Source organism: Pholcus phalangioides, unplaced genomic scaffold (genome assembly GCF_987345545.1).
Source record: "Pholcus phalangioides strain wild (caught in Gottingen) unplaced genomic scaffold, Ppha-v1.0 ptg000018l_1, whole genome shotgun sequence".
NCBI classification, from domain to species: domain Eukaryota; kingdom Metazoa; phylum Arthropoda; class Arachnida; order Araneae; family Pholcidae; genus Pholcus; species Pholcus phalangioides.
Window position 1 is genome coordinate 19,659,646 of NW_028301611.1, and position 19,871 is coordinate 19,679,516.

At 38.0% G+C, this 19,871-nt stretch overlaps 1 protein-coding gene across 2 annotated transcripts in view; it reads right to left on the bottom strand.

Moving 5' to 3' along the window:
- Positions 1-3,269: 3,269 nt before the first annotated feature.
- The window catches only part of LOC149071814 (uncharacterized), a 55,203-nt gene continuing 38,601 nt past the window's right edge, over positions 3,270-19,871 (bottom strand). Inside the window, exons 1-3 of one of the 2 annotated variants that reach the window (XM_089247665.1) lie at positions 11,101-11,154; positions 7,595-7,686; positions 3,270-6,201 (exon numbers count right to left, since the gene is read on the bottom strand). In XM_089247665.1, the coding sequence (XP_089103791.1) occupies positions 5,784-6,201; positions 7,595-7,686; positions 11,101-11,130 (540 nt within the window). In that variant the 5' untranslated portion in view covers positions 11,131-11,154 and the 3' untranslated portion in view covers positions 3,270-5,783. Of the gene's footprint in view, positions 6,202-7,594; positions 7,687-11,100; positions 11,155-19,871 lie in introns of those variants that run through there. The other variant, XM_089247664.1, reaches the window with a different exon arrangement.

The following is a 19,871-nucleotide window of genomic DNA, read 5'->3' on the forward strand; positions in this document are numbered from 1 at the left end:
TCATTGTTATGGGTAGCTACTGAATATGATGCCTTATTCACACAAAACATGTAAAAACAAACTGAAGAGAAAAATGTCTAGAAATGAACCAATGCCTGTTTTTAGCATGAAGCGATTCAATCATAAATCCTATAACTCAATTTTTCATTTCTAGCTTTTAAAAGCATTTCCAGACTGTTGAAAATTCAGTATTGTAGAGCAGATTAATTAGAAAATGCATTCTAAAATACTGCTATATATGCATATTCATTGCTGTGATTTAACCAAAATGGGTAGTAAAGTTGAACTCATATTACCTCAAGAGAAGTCAAATTATAGCGGAGGAAAAAAATTTTAATGCAAGAATCTCTGAGTAGTAAATTGGAAATATGTGATGATAAATACTTCATCTACAAATTTAAGAAAGCAACTTCACCCGACCCCCCCCCCCATTTGTTCTGCCGCCAAACTTTTCACTTGGTATGGTTTTCATGTGGTGATGTTTTCAACCATTCTGAAGTCGCAAGCACTGCCTATACTTATCATCAAACAAAGAACACCCCTTATTTCAACTTCGACAAACTTATGCCTGAAATTTTTGAAGTAAAGTTTGAAGTAACTTAGTATTTAATTAAAGCGTTCTTCAAGTGCTTGCGAGCACGAAATTGGATGCTTGCATTGAGCACTCTTGGGGCTTTGTTACTACCTAGTGTGTTGTGCTGGAAGTGTAAGTGTGTGTACCTAACAGTCTGATTCTGTGTCTAGTCTTGTGTATGATTTTTCAGTGCTGCCATCTATGTTTCAGAAGTGAAGTGTAATGTCTGAATAATTGTACTGTTTGTAGGACTGTTACTCTCTGTGGGAATAAATGAGTATGGTTGAAGATGGTGAGAGTGTTTTGCTGGTAAACTCATTGTTCACCATTTGGGACAATAGGCAATATCTGATCCTATATCAATGGATGATCTCTGGCGATTGGTAACTTTTGCTCAAAGTTATTTTGTTTGCTTTAAAGTTTAATCTGGTAATTTGGGGACTGTTCTAGATAACTAGCAACAGTTCTTAACCTTTTGTGTTCTATTGATCCCAGTATAGAATGGCAAAACAAACCGAAATTTGGCCAAAAAAATAACGAAAATGAATGGAAAATCATAAGGTTTTTTCCATTCATTTCACTGACCTGTGAAATCTCTCCAGAAGGAGCTACTTATTAACTGGTCCCTGATGGCCACTGCTGTCCCATATTTTATGTCAGCAGCATATTACATGATCAGTATTTGACAGGACATTCCAGTGTTCTGGGTCTCTCCAACTTTTTCTGAAAATATCATGTGTTTTCGACTAAGCTTATGATCTTCTAACTATCTATGAATGTTTTGCTGAAATTTACATCAATTTGTACTGCTGTCTCAAAATATTCTGTTTGCGAGAAAAGCAATATGTGCTACACAAATGTCAAACTCAGGACGACCTGCCAATACTATCGACCGATATGATCGAGTGTGGATACTATCGACCACATGTGATTTCTTTGGAAAAACTAATATGGAAAAGTGTTTTTCAGTTTTTTGATTTAATCCAATAATTTAGAAATTATAATGCATTGAAAATTGATGACATCACTTTCGAATCATGCCAAATTCACCAAACATGCACCAGACGTATAAGTTGGCATTTTTTAGGCTGATGGCATTGCTAAAATCCGAGAGTAATCAAGAAAGCTAAAGCTGTGCAAACCAGTTTTCTTGCCCTTTTCTTCAAAAATTTGACTCAAATGTGAAGGAAAGTAAATTTACAACATTTTGTCCCACTGCATGGGGATTTTTTTTCAATGGGTGTTTGAGCAAAACTGACCGCTGCAAAACTGACACATCACAATGTATCAAAATGTTATAACTCTCTTAACCTCTTTACGATCAGGGATGTAATGTTGCGTCCAAATGCCAGAGGAATAAATTCATTCAAGCTGACAATTTCTTCGACATTTTTTTTTCCTCAACGCAAAACTTATAGCAACGCTACCAAACACAGTTGTGTGCGAGCGTTCCCCCTCCCCTCCTCTGTTCTCCTCAGTTTTTTCTTCCTCCTTGTTCTTACCGGATTCCACCAATTTATTGTTTTTGTAGAGATGTATGAACAAGTGAGCAGCACACTCTTTTGCCATTCCAAAAGGTTTTTTTATCTTTCTTTAATCCTGTGTGTTTATCCCTTCCACTCACATACATAATGTGTCTTTCTCAGAACTAATCCTTTTATTATATATTGTGCATGAAAGTAAGAAAAAACAAGTAAAAACCTATAAAACAAGTTTGTTGGTGAGGGCGAAAAAGCAAGAGGCACTGTACTAATACTTCCTTATCTATACTGTTACTATCTCTATACTGTTTTTCTTTTTGTATTTCTTTTCCTTTCTTCAACGTGTGAACCAGGTCAAAACATTTATCGCCTGTACGTCTAATACAGATCATTCAATATTATCACCAGCATCTTGTACGGGAAGTGGTTAATATTTGTCCGATCCCAAAACGGGAAACACTGTTCAGCATCAGTTTTTCACAAGGAATCACATGTGTAATTATTGGGCGAGCGGATTCCTCCAACTTTGAACAAAGAATTTGCTGTTCCAAGTGACGTGTAATCGTTAAAAAAAGAGCATGATAGGGAACAGTGATTGATCACGTAAGATTTGTGCAAATTCTACCATCTTTAATGTAAATTTTGCATTCATGTATTCACATTACGTATATGTATTCACATATTTACATGTATATTACATAGCGTAAATTTTTGTTTTAAAGCGGTCCTACAGCCCTTGTAGGTATAAAGGACGTAAAATAAAGTGTCATGTCATGGAACAGTGATTGGCTATAGGGATAATGCTAACATCACACGTTTGCTCTAAAATGGTGGATGAGTGAGCTTGATATTTCAAGGTTCTCTAACTTGGGTATTTGTCATATATTAAATGCTTTTTCCCTGTGAAATCTGTTCATTATAATTCACTGCAGATTAGAAATATAGTCTCATCCCTCCTATTGATATCTTTTACGCAATTTTGGACTCCAACTGGTGATAGGCATATCGACTACATGTCCGGAGGGGTGGCAAATTTGGGAAATGAGTAGTCAAGTAAATTACATTGGAATCGGGAGGGACGTCAAAACCATAAATCCCCTTCTGTTGATATCACTTATTTGTCTCAAAGGAAATATGATGACGCTATGCATACATAACCTTTGTTAAAGATTGGTACGGAAGATTAACAGATTCATACGGAACACAAACACACAAAGGATGCATGACAACTTTATTTACACGGATATTACATGCTCACATACATATATTTTTTAATTGAAATATCAAGTACATAGTAAGAGTGCATTCGAAGAAACAATGGGTGCAGAAGCAAAGCCTTTCGCTACTCCAGGGTTATGATATACGTATATAAATAAATAACTTGACTACAGACGCACGTTGACACGAGCATACATTGGGTATCATATAAAAATTGGGAAATGATACATACATAAATACGGGGGCGGGGTCTAAACTTTGGCTAAGACATCATACGAATCTCACGTCGTCAGTCGTCAACACGATCGACCAGCTGAACGTGTCCATGATCGTTCAGTATGCTGGCTTGACACGTTACACATTTATTACGAGAAAACTATATACAACAGGAAAAATTATGGGTTGGGGCGAATAATATTCTGGGTGGTCATAAAATAACTTTTTACCGATATACAAGCCCCCAGTGGCAGCAAAAAGCAACGAATGCGAATGAAATTCGACATATGTAAGGTGTTCCAGAATATGCGCTCGAAAATGAAGGAGGGCGGGGGGCGGTTAGAGCAGTAAAATTTCGAAAAATTTGAATGGCAGTAGGTACTCACTTTTATGCATTATAAAGTGTTTGCAACAAACTCAATTCAAACTGTATCTATAGCACTATAAACGCAGGCGCTAGAGCAGACAAAGAAACGCGTGGAAGAAACCAATGCAGATTACGAGTTCTGGGTGAATCCCAGGCGTAACGTCGCCGTGCCGACTGAAAAATTGGTATTGATGCCCATTGTTCGTACGCAAGGGGGGGGGGGGGTTCTAAACCCCCACCCTCAAGCCAAGATTATAGTGTTATTTATATATCTGCCAACGTGAAAGAGGGATCATTATGCTCTGAAAAAGTAAAAAAAAACCCATTATTTTAGACTTTTTTTCTTCTGGTAAAAATTTTTTTTGCGCCTAAAAAACTTTTATGTTGGCTAGATTGTTTTTGTATTTGTCCAGCCCTGCAGACCACATTACTTCCGCACCCCACGAGGGGTTAGGGCACCAATTCCTTGGTGAGATTTTTCTTTGTCTGCGTCTAGCACTGGCATTTATGGTGGTACAGGTTCCGTTCCAATGCCATTTATGGTTTTCACTCAAGATATATACATATATAGGTGTCTGAAGATACATACAGGGTGGTTCTGACCTATTCTGCCAAGCAATAGGGGTGATGGACGAGCCCAAGTGGATCATGAAACATCCTACCAACTCTGTCCTATCTCGAACCGTTTTTTGAATTATTGTGGATAATCGATTATGGGAAAAAAATTCGTGAAGTCTGAAAAAAACTCGGATTTGTGAAGTTTCTGAGAGACCTACATGCAAACTAAGCAAGTATTTGAAAAGAACAGAAAAAATGCTATAAGCTCACACCAATTTCATGAGAGATTTAATGAGAAGCTACAGGATCTGAGATGAAAGATTGGCGAAGTTCAAAATCGAAGTTGTTGACAAAATTTTTAATTGCCAATTCCATAAACACCCTTCTTTCTACAATCAGTCACATTTACCAAAAACTTGTCCATTCCACCAGCTTTCGAGAGTCTAGAATAAACCAAATTGATCATCTAGTTCAGAAGAAATTAAGTCATTTGTTTACAATACATAACTGAAATTTGTGTGCGTCAAAGTAGTTTTAGTAGGTTTCGGTGACAATTCGATTTTTCACTCCACCGATCTCTCAGTGCTTGTAGTTCGCCATTAAAACCAGATATTTCAATGAAATTGGCGTCACCTTATAGCACTTTTTTGTTCTTTCCAGATGTGTGCTTAGTTTGTGTATAGGTTTTTTAGAAACTTCACAAATTCTTGCTTTCTCAGACTTGACGCACTTTTTTTTCCATAATCGATTATTCGAAATAACTCGAAAACAGTTTGAGATAGGACAAGGCTGGTAGGGGTGTTTCATGATCTACTTGGACTCGTCTATCATCCTCTTTCGTTTGGCAGAATAAGTCGGATCCATCCTGTATTTTCACTCAAAAAAGTTTCTTTTTTAGTTCTTCACGATAAGGGAAATGCGTACGACCTGTCATTTAGCAATGCAATGGGTTGCCATTTTAATTTTTCGAAATTTTGTTGCTGCAACCGTAACTGCGTGAGCTAGGTTTTTGTTTCTCTTCTCGAGCGTATACTCTGAAACGCCTACATGTCGAATTTCATTCTCATTGCGTTGATTTTTGCGGCTACCAGAAGCTCGTCTATCGGCAAAGATATTTTATGATCACCCTGTTCTTGAAAGAGGGGTGTACGTATAAACTAACATCACACGTCCAAATGAGGGATACGCCACATATCTGGTCGACATTAGGTCATCGTTTAAAATGATTTTGGAAATTCAAAGAAACGTTTCATTTTTAGCCCTTCATGATTGGGGGAAATTCGTGTCTTTCCGTTCGATCCATATCCAATGAAGAAGTCTTCCGGGATTTCTTTTTGAACCTTACTATTATTACCGTTACGATCAAACCTCACCAGATGTAGTCGTCGATATGCTGCTTCGTCTTGATGCGATGACTCTTCTTGAGCTTTATCTCGCAGGAGCAGCCGCTTCTGATCCTTATGTAATCCAGTCTGAAATCCCTGTGCGAATGCAGCTCCCGCACCAGGGCGTACGTGTAGGTGTATCTCTGTACGCACTGCGAATGCCTGCGATGCACGTCGTCCACGAAACGGCAGGGCTTGCCGCTGACGCTCGACTTGCAGGATGTCTGGTAGAAGCTTTGTGTCAAGTTTGGGGTCCGGAAGAGTTCCATTATCCGACCGGTCCTTGACACGCCCCCGAGAGGCTGGATGATCTCGTACGTAGATGGGCAGCACTCAGCCGTCTCGGCCTGGTGGGCGCGGAACGAATCTCGGTTCCTGTAATCGCTCTCCCTGGTCAGATCTCTGAAAGAAATCATGTCTAAATCAGTTCCCATGTCAACATTCTTGTCAATACATAAAAAATCGGTATCAGTAGCCTCCTTACTTTGGCCTCGCAGTTGTGGTTGTGATAAATGAAGACACTTTAAGTCTGTCGTTATTATTTTTTTTTTTTTTGCGAGACCCTTAAACGACAATAGACGAATAGTCTTCTATTGTCTTTGGACACTTTTCGTCTATTTTCGTTTTAGGCAGGGCCGCAACTACAGGAGCGGAGGTTAGGCGGTTCTAATGCCCATGGCGCTGGACGTGATGAAGCGCCGAATATACCCCCTTTAACTGCTTCTTCTACATTACACGGGAAGCCAAAATGTGTTCTTTCCCGGCTGACAAAGTTCTATTTACAGCACTGGTTTTAGGATCTCGCATAAATGACGATAGACGGAAATTATCAATCTTCTCGCGTTGGATATTTTTCGTCTGTTATAGTTACTGCGAGATCCTGAAACGACGATAAAGGAAAATATTCTATCGTCGTAGAACACTTTTCGCCTATCCTCGTTTTAGGGTCTCACTAAAATTACGGTAGACGGGGAATTATCAATTTTCTACCGTCGTTCCTCACTTTTCGTCTCTCGTCACGGACTACTAAAATCGTCACGGACTGTGCTTCCTAAAAATTGACAATATATTCCATGCCAAGTGCTGTCTTAACGAAATCGGAGCGATTTAAACAGAAATACCTACCGAGTATATAGGTTACACAGAAATGCTTAAAATTTCTAGAAACAAAAATATATAAGCGCGATAAATTCTAGACAATTGCAGTTCCCTATCCTTTTTTATTTCAAAGATTTTTCGGGACTCTACTAGGAACGGCAAGCCTGCTCTTTGCTCAAAGATGGACGACGAGCCCGCTCGCTTTCCATGACCCCCCTCCCCCCGTTCTGGCCCTATGTTAGGTGTGTTCTGTACTTACTATATTTTGTGATGTCGAGGTATGCTTGTTTTGTGTTCGAGGTTTTTCCATTTATTCTATAAATCAGAACTGAAAGAGACGTACAGAATATCTGAATTTCAGTGTTTTTTAGGTATCGTTTTGCGGACCCTGCTTTCTGTAGAGAGAGATTTATTAAAACTGAATACCGGCCCGAATTCGTGCCACAAAGTCTATAAATCACAGAAAATACAATGGTGTTGCTGTACGCACAGTCTATGTCGTAGTATATTAGATATTGGTGGAGTCCAAGTTTCAATTGTTCTTTACGGGCAGGTTTAGGAAATTTTTTATGGGCATTGGTGCCTAATCCAGATTTCTCGAACTGAAAAATACAGGATCTTAGTTTAAATAATAGAATTATAATGTCAACGGGGGGGGGGGGGGCGGCTAATTTTTTCGGCGAGTAATTGTACTCACATGGTTGCGTGCTTGCTTCTGGTATGGCCAGGCCTCCAGCTGCTGTGATATGCTTGTGACCTTGCGTATGAGCATATTGCCAAAGTCAGCAACTGTAAAAAAAATAATAATCGTTTAATGCATACATACATACATACTCAACCCCTGGCCCGAGAGACAAATGTAGCCCTTGGAGTTATCTGATGTGGCCGTGATTCCCAACCAACCCAATTCTGTAACAAATGGACCACGTGGCACATTTAAAGTTCATTTAAGTGATATGCGGCTCATTTACAGATCACTTAAGTTACCCGCTGTACAGTTTCGCATCACTTAAGTTGCCCACAGTGCATTTGCAGATCACTTAAGTGGCCCGTGGTGAAGTTCTACATCCCCCAAATGGTCCTTTGTACATTTCGAGATCACTGAAGTGATCCTAGGAACATTTGAAGATTACTTAAGTGGCCTGTGGTGAAGTCCCACATTCCTCAAGTGACCCGCGGTATATTTACAGATCACTCGAGTGACTTGCAGCACAGTGCCAGAGCACTTAAGCTGCTTGACATGCAGTTCTACATAATATTTATTTCTACATGGCACATATCCAGAGCACTTGAGTGGCCCACAACACAAATCCAGGGCACTTAAGCGACTTGCGACACCGTTCTAGAGCACTGAAGCTGCCCGCGGCACATTCCCAGATTTTTTAAAGGTGCCGTAACGCAGTTCCAAAGCACGTAAGTGGCTCTTGGCGCATTTCCAGATCACCCAAGTGACACATGGCATATTTACAGACCACTTAAGTTATTCAAATACAACACCACAACCGGCAAAATGCTCAACGAGGTGCATTCATGGCACATTCCACTTCAGTTGCCCGCGGCACCTTTTCAGAGCACTGAAGTGGCCCGCAACACAGTTCCACAGCACTTCAGCGGCTCGCGACGCATTTCTAGATCACTCAAGTGACTCATGGCATATTTACAGATCACTTAAGTGGCCCATGTTTTTTGGAACCAATGAAGTGACCCACACTCTTCTAAAGGTTAAAGTTTAATGCCTTCGACATATAAGGAATTCGATCGACATATTTTTCTATAATTGTCCTTATTTTCCTTATTTTCGCGGTATCAAACAATTCCGCTTGGACAGGAACCCGCGGAATTTGACGCCTGGAATGTCCCGAACAACTTGGGGAAATCATTTTCCGTCTCACCCACGTGATGTCACCAAAAATAACTCAATTTTGGGGAATCGTCTCAATCGAAGTTCATCACCATTTATTCACTTATCCGTCAAAAATGCTTGAAGTCCTGGAAAAATGCTATTACGTAGGATTTGGAAAGATCTTCTCTCTCATGGAAAAGCAAAGCTTTGTTCTGAAATGATCAAATTTATCAACCGTTTAATTAATTTTCCGAATTCAGGAAAATGCAGTCCGTCAACCGGATCCATTTTAGCAGTATTTATTTTTAGTTTTAAAAAACAAATTTCCATAATTACTTGAGAAATAAATCCAGGTATTCCTCCCCTCCCACTCGCTTACCATAAAAACCTTAATGGCAGGTGATATTATGCTGCCACAAACAAATATAGCGGAATATTCCACGAAATTCTCTACTGCCGGAGGGGGGGGGGGGAGCGGCTATGCTTATTTTGGAGTCGATGATGAGATTATTTACCCATCACGTGATGATTATGAGCTTTTTTGTTTCCCCGGATATACGCCCCGTGGTGGTAAAACGTCGAAAGTTCCGTTAATGAGGTATGACAGTGTGAAGGGAAAACAAACACTGACATTATAATATAGGAATTTCTCAATAATTGAACTGATGTAAATATTTACTTCGTTTGCTGGAATTTCGGTTCTGTGAATTAACTGCTCAAGCTTGAGAATTTGCGTGTGGGTGGACTTTTAAAAGCCCGTGAAACAAGCTTTAATATGATATGCGACATGATTGGGGATCAACTTAACTATTTTCCCGGCATAACAAAAATCACTAACCCACCCCCCCCCTCCCCCTGCACTGTAAAATACCATATCTTTTTTTTTTCAATCTTATAAAGTACACTGCCGTCCGAGTTTCAAAAGTGTCAAAGGAGGTAGGATAGGGAAATGTGTTTCATTGAGAACTCAGATTTAAAAAATATCTGTGCTTGTCGTTGTTAGAATAGAAGGATTTTAAGAGTGCGACAGTTAAAAGAAAATGCCGATCGAATTGAAAAATTTTCGTAGGTAAGCTGGCATGCGGTTGGCGGTATACTTTTTTGTGCGTGACGTGATTTCGATGATTTTCCGAAGTTTTCTCAGCGTTTCTGAGGAGATTGTGTTACCTTATTCAGACGGATGTGTTTCAAGAAATTATTATAGGGGCCGGAACCCTATTGGAAAGCCCCCCCTACCCATCCGCAAAAAATTTCGTGATATACAATGCACCGTCTCGCATTTACAGGACGGATGGTGATTTTCATCACACCTCTATTTTACTGCTGTGGTGGACGAGTGGTCATAGCGACAGACTCGCATCACGAGAACAAGGGTTCGAAAGATATGGGGTCGGCTGTGCAGTTGTTTTTCTGTGGTTCCAAAGGTTCTGTGGTTCCTTTGGAAGCACAAATGCGTGCCGATCTCCCCTTAAAAAGTCTTGCCACAGGGAGCAACAGGCCTCTACAAGCATTCAAGCATTACACTTCACTCATAGTTAGAAAAACTGATGGCAGATGGCAATACACATTCCGGCATGTGCCGGTTCATTAGGAATTCTGTAGAGAAAGGAGTACGAGGTGCATGTAAGGTTAAAAAAAATAGTACCACCCGCTAATGTTTTCTTCATGTTGGCGTCGCTGGTAATCAGTGTTACCCAATATGCATCTATAGATGCGTGATTCACGCATCAAAATTCAATTTTACTCTTGAAAATATCGTTGAGGAGTGAAATACACTTTAATCATACCATATTTCATTAATTTTTTTAACCCTTTATTTGGCTGTGTTGCTCTCAAGCATAACATGAATTTCTAATATTTTTCACCATTATATATTTTGAGTTCATTTCGGCATTCATGCTTCTGTAAGTAACATTTGCATTTTCAACAATCACATTTTCCCCCCGGAGGCACTTTCTTCTAGAAGCAATCCTAATCCCCCCCACCCACGTCCACCTGAAAGTTCAAGTTTGAATGCTGCCCTCTGATGAATGCCCCCAAAATTCATATGCCCCAAATTTCTAACTCAAAACTTACACAATCCTTTTTGCCCCGAGGTCAAAAGAAAAAATTCTACTGTGAGGAAAAGTGACCCACACATATTTGTGGTACCAGGGTCTGAAAGGGTTACACAAGAATAATTATTATTTGGCTGTTAATGAGGGGTTTTACTGTACTCCCAGAAACCAGAGAACCCAAAGTTGTAGTTAAAAAAATTTAGAGGAGAAAAATTCCCGAATTTTTTCTTCGGTCAAAAACTAATGATAATAATAATTCATCGAAAAAAAAATGCTTTTCAAGTCAAAACGAAGATCACTCACCATAACGAAAGAAGTACCGTAGTGCACCATCTTATCAGGTTTATATGATGCAATAACCTCGTCAGCCCCCAATTTTTTAGCAGTTTCGTGTCCAATCATGTTTATTGCAAACATTACGTCATGACTGACGCACAGATAAAACATGTTGGTTGTAGTTATGGTTTCATTCTTTTCTCATTGAAGCACACGATATTCATTCATAAAATTTTCAACCTCAAACATCAGTAAAGAAGAATCCTCGAGCTTGAAATACGGGAAATCTCATAAATATTTGTTTATTGATAGTTGCAATCGGAAGCCAAAGAGTAAGATAAGGCATATTTTTACACACCTCTTCGGATACGCTTCCGTCATTGTTTATTATGTATCCGTCATTATATTACATTATTATTATCATCATGGTATATTTCTAACAGTACTTGCTGGGTAGAGAATTGAACGTGATTTGCAATGATTGCATCATCACAATGCAATCCAAAAAAGACCAGTAGATGCCGCAACCCATGTTTTCAATTCGATAATTGTGATTGTTTTCACGATCGATAGATGGCGTGAATTTTTTTCGAGGGAGACACTTTTGTATAACAGTGGTTCCCAAAGTGTGGGTCGCGACCCCCGGGGGAAAGTCTAACTAGAGTGGAGGTTGGGATTCTCCTAAATAGAAACGTTCAAATAAGAAATTTTATTTTTATTTTTCGCAACGTAAATAAAAATATCAACATAAAATGGATTTTACTCAACTGAGCTCCTTACCATGTATCATAATATAATTATATAGTATGATTATATTACATTATAATACAATTTGATCAAATTCCTATGATCAATATATAAAGTTAATACTCTACCCCTATTTTTACGGGGTGACTTAGAAAGAATCATCCGATTAAACACGAATGATAAGTAATATGTTAATATAAGGGGGTTATATATCATGAACAATATTATTAATGGCCAATTTCAAGAGAAGAATAATTTTGAAATTGGATGGTTCTTTCTGAATCACATTGTATATCAAAGCAAGGAACATACATCTCGCTGCACCTCCAGTTTCATGATAAAATAGCTCTGCCAATTAAATATTGAAAAATAATTTTATTTCATTTATCACTGATTACGCAAATTGGAACCGAGAGAAAAACGAGTTACGAAAAATGCTTTCGTCAGAGAGAGCATCCGAAATGTAAGGGGTGGGTGGTTCACCAATAAATTTATTCTTAAAAAGGGGCGGGGGGGGGGGTCGCGGTTCATAAAGTTTGGAAACCACTGGTGTAACACATTGCATCCTAGATCAGTGGTTCTTAACCATTTTTTCATTCCGCGCACCCCCCCCCCCCCAGGATAATTAGTTTTCTGTTGTTCGTTATTTTTTCTGCAATCAATTGCATTAAGTATCTATATTAATTAATTTTTATATAAACTCTTTTTCCTATTATTTACTTCCCTTTTTCGGCTGTTGCTAATAATTAATTGTGGCTGCTTTTTTTTTTCTTCTAATAAATTCAAAAACTAAATCTAAAAAAAGTGTAACTGTTTTTTTTTAACATTTTTCAAAATTTGGGAAAAGGTCCAATGCATTCATTCCAGCCGATAAAACAATATGCAGAGTGTCTTATAAGTCCTAATTCGGCCATTATCTCATCCAGCGTTCGCCGTAGAGAAGTGGTTCCAATTTAAAAATGCTCAAAATGTGTTCAAAAATCATCCCGCACCAGATTTGAGTGTCATACAGTGTGTGTCTTAAAACAAAAAAATCTAAATTTTTATATGGACACCCTGTCTTAAAAAACTCAATTAGAAAATTGCTCTGTCTCTTCTAAGGCCAACAAAAAAATTTTACGTTTCCAAGTGCAATATTCGCTGATATATTTGAATTCAAAAGTCAGAGGAAAATTGGGAAATGATAGCAAAAACTAACGGACAACGCTCCTTTTCCTCATTTATGCTGTTCTTTTCTAACTTTTCTCCAGTCTTGGAATTCAAATATCTCAGCAAATATTGCACTTAAAAATATGAATTTTTTTTTGTTTGCGTCAAAAGAGACAGGGCAACAACTTTCTAATTGGGTGTTTTAAGACAGGCCGTCCAGATGAAAAAATTTGGTTTTTTTTTTGTTTTTTTCATTTTGTGACATACTGTATTTTCACTCTCAAAACTGCTGTAGGATGATTTTTGTAGACATTTTGAGCATTTTTTAAATTGGAACCATTTCTCTACGTCGAACGGTTGATGAGATGAAGGACGAGTTAGGACACACGATTGTAGGACACCTTGTATATGTTTGTTTGGCACTTGATTAAATTTTTAAATCTAAGTGCAGCATTCGCTTCCCTAATAACACAGTATACAACAGGATACAATAATGTAAGTAAACCGTGAAATATTCTGGATATTAATGGTGTTTTTTTCACAATCGAAAGGGAAAATAAGTACGAACACCAGTCGAAAAAAGAAACTTTTATAATGCTAATGTGATGTGATACATTTCTACGATTGGCAGTTAAAAGATAAAGGTGACAAAATTTTTTTGTATAATTTCATGTTTTTTACTGACTCGAAAAATTCAATTTTTATTATCATTCCGATTTTTCTGAATAATCAGTCAACATGTAATTTTTTCCTTCTCGCACCCCTGGTTAAAAACCACTGTCCTAGATGAAAAAATACAGTACACAACAATGATGCTGAACCTTAAGAAGAGTGCGAACCACTTCACGTTGGTTTGAAAACGTGTTGCGGTCCACTTGAGCGATCTTGGAATGTGCCGCTAGTCACTTGAGTGGTCTGTAAATGTGCCACGGTCACTTAAGTTATTCGGAACTGTGTCGCAGGTCACTTAAAAGATCTGGAAACGTACCACTCATTTTTACAAAATTAGGGTTGAGGTCGCGAGCCACATCAAACTGACTCCGAGGGCCATGGGTTGAGCATATATGCCCTAGACACAATGAGCAATGCGATGTTTGTCGGCTTCTTAGAGATTCCTCATTCACACCAGGATTAAAATAAAAAATTTTGACAGGATTCGTATTTCTTAAAAAAAATGAATTAAATTTAAAAAACTGCAAATAAAAAAAAATAATATGTCCCAAAATAATGATGATAATCTTCTCTCAAATGTTCAAGACGCGATATAATGATCACCACAGAAAGACTTTCCTCTTAATCATCATCTGTTGTCCGATAATTAATTGGAAAATGATCACGTTGTCGAGAAAACGGATAGATTATTTGAATACACGTGCAAATAATTAAGTTTTTATGTTGCAATGACATGTTTTCTTACTTAATCCCCTTTTCCCAATTACAACCATTGATAATAAGTGTTAGAACGAATGCCACCTTCCCTGGATATGCGTAATTGAAAAAAGATTAAAAAAAGAAATTAATGATGATATTCTATAAAGAGATAACAGATGATACTGTATGTAATTAGCGGCCATGATAGCTTTTATTTCATTTTATTTTTGGTTTTACTTAATTAGATGTGATTAGAAACAATTTCATTGAAGGAAGAACTTTTTTTGACCTCCCACGTTTGGGATCGTGGAATGATTACGTCATTTTTAAGCCTATTTAATGACTATGCTTCAAATTTTTTGCCGCCTGGCAGTCGCGTGGTTAGGGAGCTAGCCTCTCACTGTGCGGTTCTGGGTTCGCATTCCGGCTGCATAATTCGCAAGTGCTCTCTATTCGCTCTCTATATTCCGCCATTACACTATTTTTTTCGTAATTTTTTCTACACAGCCAATCACGTTGCTTCGTTGCTTCAGCCTCTACGATAATTCGCCTAACTCTACGATATCTTTTTTCGTATGGGATCGCCGAAAAGCGGCGCAAACAAGGTAGATAATACAGGGTGTTTCAAAAAGAATCACCCGATTTGAAATGCGTATATTACGAAAAATATTGAACATAGACACTTAAGATTAATTTTAAATTACATGGCTAATCATAAAGTTTTTTTATAAACCAAATTAAAGGTGCTCAATATGCACACCTTGAGATGCACGACATATGTCTATACGGTAGTCAAATTCGTCCCAAACTTTTGCGAGCATGGCTTGCATCCACTGCTTCCACGGCTTCTGTTATGCGTCAGATACGCATACGTTTGGCTAATGTAGCGGGAAGGGGAGGCACATAAACGTAGTGTTTTATAAACCCCACAAGAAGAAATCGCACATTGTGAGGTCCGGTGATATTGGAAGCCAGTGATGTTTAACTGAATCGGCAGGTTCCGTACGGCCGTTTAAGAAAGCTATTGTTGAAAAATTCTCGAACGTCCAAGCTCCATGGTGCCCCGTGCTGCTGGAAAATGAAGTCATCCGAATCGGCTTGTAACTGTGGGAAAAGCCAATCTTGACAAACACTGAAGTGGCAGCCGAAGGAAGAGCGTTAGTGCTACCTGTTGGTAACTGCGTGAAACTCGAGATTTCCCTCTTTCAACCTATACAATATTCGATTGAAACGGATTAAAAGCTGAATCGTTATGATTTTTTTAAATCGGATGATTCTTTTTGAGACACCCTGTATTTCCACCGCTGTTCCGCGAGACATCAAAAATATGCAATATAAACGATTTTAATTTTTAAACCAATAAATTTATACACTGAGAACACAAACTGAAATATACAAACAGCTAAAGGCGGATCACGAAAATCTTTTCTAATTTTAATAAAATATTTTTCTAATTTATCAATGCATTTTTCGATAGTAAATCGACTAAAAATAAACAGAAAAATTATAGTATAAAAAATATATGAAAATTAATAGTAATAATATCAAATAAAACATTTAAAAATCGGAACTTCGGAAGAGAAAAGATGATGAAAAATAGCTACATGTTTTAGAACATTATTGGTCTTAATTTTCTCTACATGCTTTTGTTATAATATTTAATTGATTTATTATATACTTGTATTTCAAGAGTCGGCAAAATACACTCATGTCCATAAATTAAGGATAATGCCAGCTCCGGCAAATAAAGGTTCAGAAACAAAACAAACGTTACTTATTCATAAAGCTCATTTATTAAACAAAAGACAAAGAACAAAAACGATGGTGTATGTATGGATACCATTCATAAAAACTACGATTTTTGCTCCCTGGAGCAATTGTAAAAAATATCTCCTTTACAAAAACTTACTATTACATGGTTGGTATGATGGTTAATACATTGCATGTCTCCCATGCGATGAAATACAGTCCGTACAACGCCTAGGCATGCTGAGTATCAAATTATGGATCTGATCTTGGGGAAGATCACTCCACTCAGCAAGCAATGCTCTCCGGAGTTCCGGTACACATGTAGGAGGTGGTTGACGGGCTGCAACTCGTCGGCCAAGCATGTCCCACACATGCTCTATCGGATTCAAGTCAGGTGAGAATGCTGGCCATTCCATACGATTTATATCCTCAGATTCAAGGCATTCGTTTACGATGGTTGCTCGGTCAGGACGGGCGTTGTCATCCATAAACACAAATTCTGCGCCCATGGCACCCCTACACAAACGTACATGTTGTTCCAAAATGATGTCCCGATAAATTTGGGCTTTCATGGTTCCGGTTTGAACATGCAGATCTGTTCTGGAACCCAGTATAATTCCACCCCAAACGAGCAATGCTGCACCATCGTAACGGTGTCGTTGAATGATGTTGTCTTGGTGGTAACGGGTACCTGGCGTTCTCCATATGAAAGTCCGACGGGAATCAGACTGCAAGCTAAACCTGGACTCGTCGGAAAACATCACAAAAGCCCACTGTGACGATGTCCACATTGCATGTTCTCTACTCCAGGCTAATCGCTGCCGACAGTGAGTTGCCGTGAGCGGAACACATCTGACAGGCCTGCGAGCATATAGACCAATATCTCCCAAACGTCTGTACACGGTTTGCCTTGAAACTGTGGTACCCGTGGCTGCAGATAGCTGACGAGACAGGTCGGATGCTGTGCTCCGTCTGCTTCTTTCAAAGCTGCATTAAGAGTCATCTTTCAAGCGGCTTTGGCTTCTTTTGGCAGTTAATGCCAAATACCGGTCTTCATTCGGCGTTGTAACTCGGGGGGGGGGGGGCGACCTGTACTGTAACGCCTACTGACATTTCCGTTATCTTGGAATCGTTGCCAAAGCCTAGAGATGACACTTTGGGCGATTCCAAGTTCCACGGATACTTCCATCTGAGTACGCCCGCATTCCAGGCAGCCGATAATTCTACCACGTAAAAAATCATCCACATGCGTCCTCTGTGTCATAACTATTCGCTTATGGCACTGAGCGCCTTACAGAACTCTTGTGAAAAATTTCACTTCTTTGCCACCATTCCTTATGTACCCTCCCTCTTACACTCTCGTTATTGTGACGTACTATCGGCATCATCTGGTGGCTTCCTGAAATTTGCATATCATTCTTGCAGATGTGTGTGATAATTCTACAGGTGAAACTTTAACTTTAGATTTCGATTTCCGTGTGATTCTGAATTATCCTTAATTTATGGACATGAGTGTATATTGTAAAGCATAAGCAAAGAAAATTAAAAGGTTTAAATAATTTTCGGGCGAGGAGCAGAAAAAAAAAATTAATATCATCCTGAAGCTGGACTCGAACCTTCATCTGCAGGTTCACAGTCTGATACGCAATGACCTACACCAGTTCGGTTGGGAAGGTCCTAAAACTGTTCACTATATATACACATACACAAAAGCATTATACTTTTAGTGAAGCAAAACGTCTTTTTCGAAATGTATTACCACCTTCACCACTCGCTGCCATTAACCACGGAATTTTTTTTCCCTCTACGCGAATTAAAATAAAGAATGTTTGCTTGGCTTTGGAACTTATATTTTACGTCCAGAGCCGTGATGCACAATTAATTCGATTTCTGAACCTTTCGGGAACAACTGTGGTAGGTAGATATTTTCAAAATAGACGACATCGGAGTAGATGCGATTTTTCTAGCTACCCAGAGACGAATAGAAGAAATGACAACATCGACTTCGTAACCATTTTCTTTAAAAATAAGCCTACTGCAGTGTTTGTAGAGAGTTTGCGAATCAAATTTTATCACGACCACGGTTTTTTAGCGCGAAACTTACGTCAAATGAGACATAAAAGTCAATATTCTGCTGAAAGTCACGATTATTATACTACTTCTCTTCATATATATGTATATAAATTACACTATTTCTGAATAGAGGAGTCAAGAGTACATAAAAAGCTGAGACCTGTGATTTTGATTGGCATTCGACCTATATAATATGGATTTTTTATTTCTGCCATTGCATCCCGTATTAAATATGAAGTATGTTTGCATAACAATTCAACACATAGTATTTATTTCGGGAAAATCCATTACTGTCGAGTGTTAATTATAATGTTCACCAAAACGAACAACCCCTCTTTAAACATATCTTTTTGAAGCCATCAACTTCAATCAACTCTCAAAAACTCAGCAAATAGTTATTCTATGTTCTCTTTCCGTCCCGTTTCTCATGAAATGCTTTTTGTTTTATTGTTTTTCTGGTGGCGAATCAGAAAATGTTTCCTCAACCTCATGGGCAAGCTCTGGTGATGTTATTTGAGCATTGTTGAAATTTGTTTGGATGCCTCTGCTATTCTGAATGGATGTCGATACTGTGGTAATGATGACGTAAGGACGCAGGTTTGCGAGAAGCGCACATTATACGAGGTAATAATTCGTACACAAAAATCCTGTGTTCCACCGATCTTCATCTTAATTTGACAATGGTTAACACGAGCTTCAATGTTTAACATAGGACTACGTGTTTCAGGAATCGAGGTATTGTATTGAGAGCATTCCTCATACACCCTCCTAGTGATGCATGAACTTCGCACCAGACTGTTTTAAGTATGTACAGGCAATGACATGGCATTGATAAAAGGCATGGCTTTGTCATGACGATCTCGTCATGGCAAACGTCATTGCCATTTATGTCACTCACATGGACATTGACGAAACGCAAAAAAGACATAACAAAAAATAACAGTTTACCAGAAAATATAGTTAATGAACGGAAATAAAGTTTAATAGATCATGCGAGGAATATCAAAATAGTTTATGGATCATCATGAGGTTTTATCGAAATAATTTACGTTATCATAAAGATGTTTTATCGAATAAAGATGTTTTATCGAATAAAGATGTTTTATCGAATAAAGATGTTTTATCGAATAAAGATGTTTTATCGAATAAAGATGTTTTATCGAATAAAGATGTTTTATCGAATAAAGATGTTTTATCGAATAAAGATGTTTTATCGAATAAAGATGTTTTATGAATTGTATAGATGTTATATTGAATTAGTTTGTTAATCATTAAGATTCTTTATCGAAATAGTTTGCTAATCATTAAGATGCTTTATTGAAATAGTTTGCTAATCATTAAGATTCTTTATCGAAATAATTTTTGGATCAAATAGATGTTTGGTTTTATCGAAGCAGTTTAAGGATAATAAAGATGCTTTATTGAAATAGTTTACAGATTACATAAAGATGTTTTATCGAAGTAGTTTTTTTTAATCATAGACATTTTATCGAAATAGTTTCCCGATCGTATATATATATATATATTCCATAAATATTGATAAACCTCGTTATATATATATATATAACGAGGTTTATCAATATTTATGGACTATTATGAGTCTTATAGAAATATTTTATGGATCATGAGAGGTTTCTAGAAAATTTATGGACCATAACGATGCAACAATAAGATTCTAACAAGCTTCATTGAGATAATAAATTTTTGTG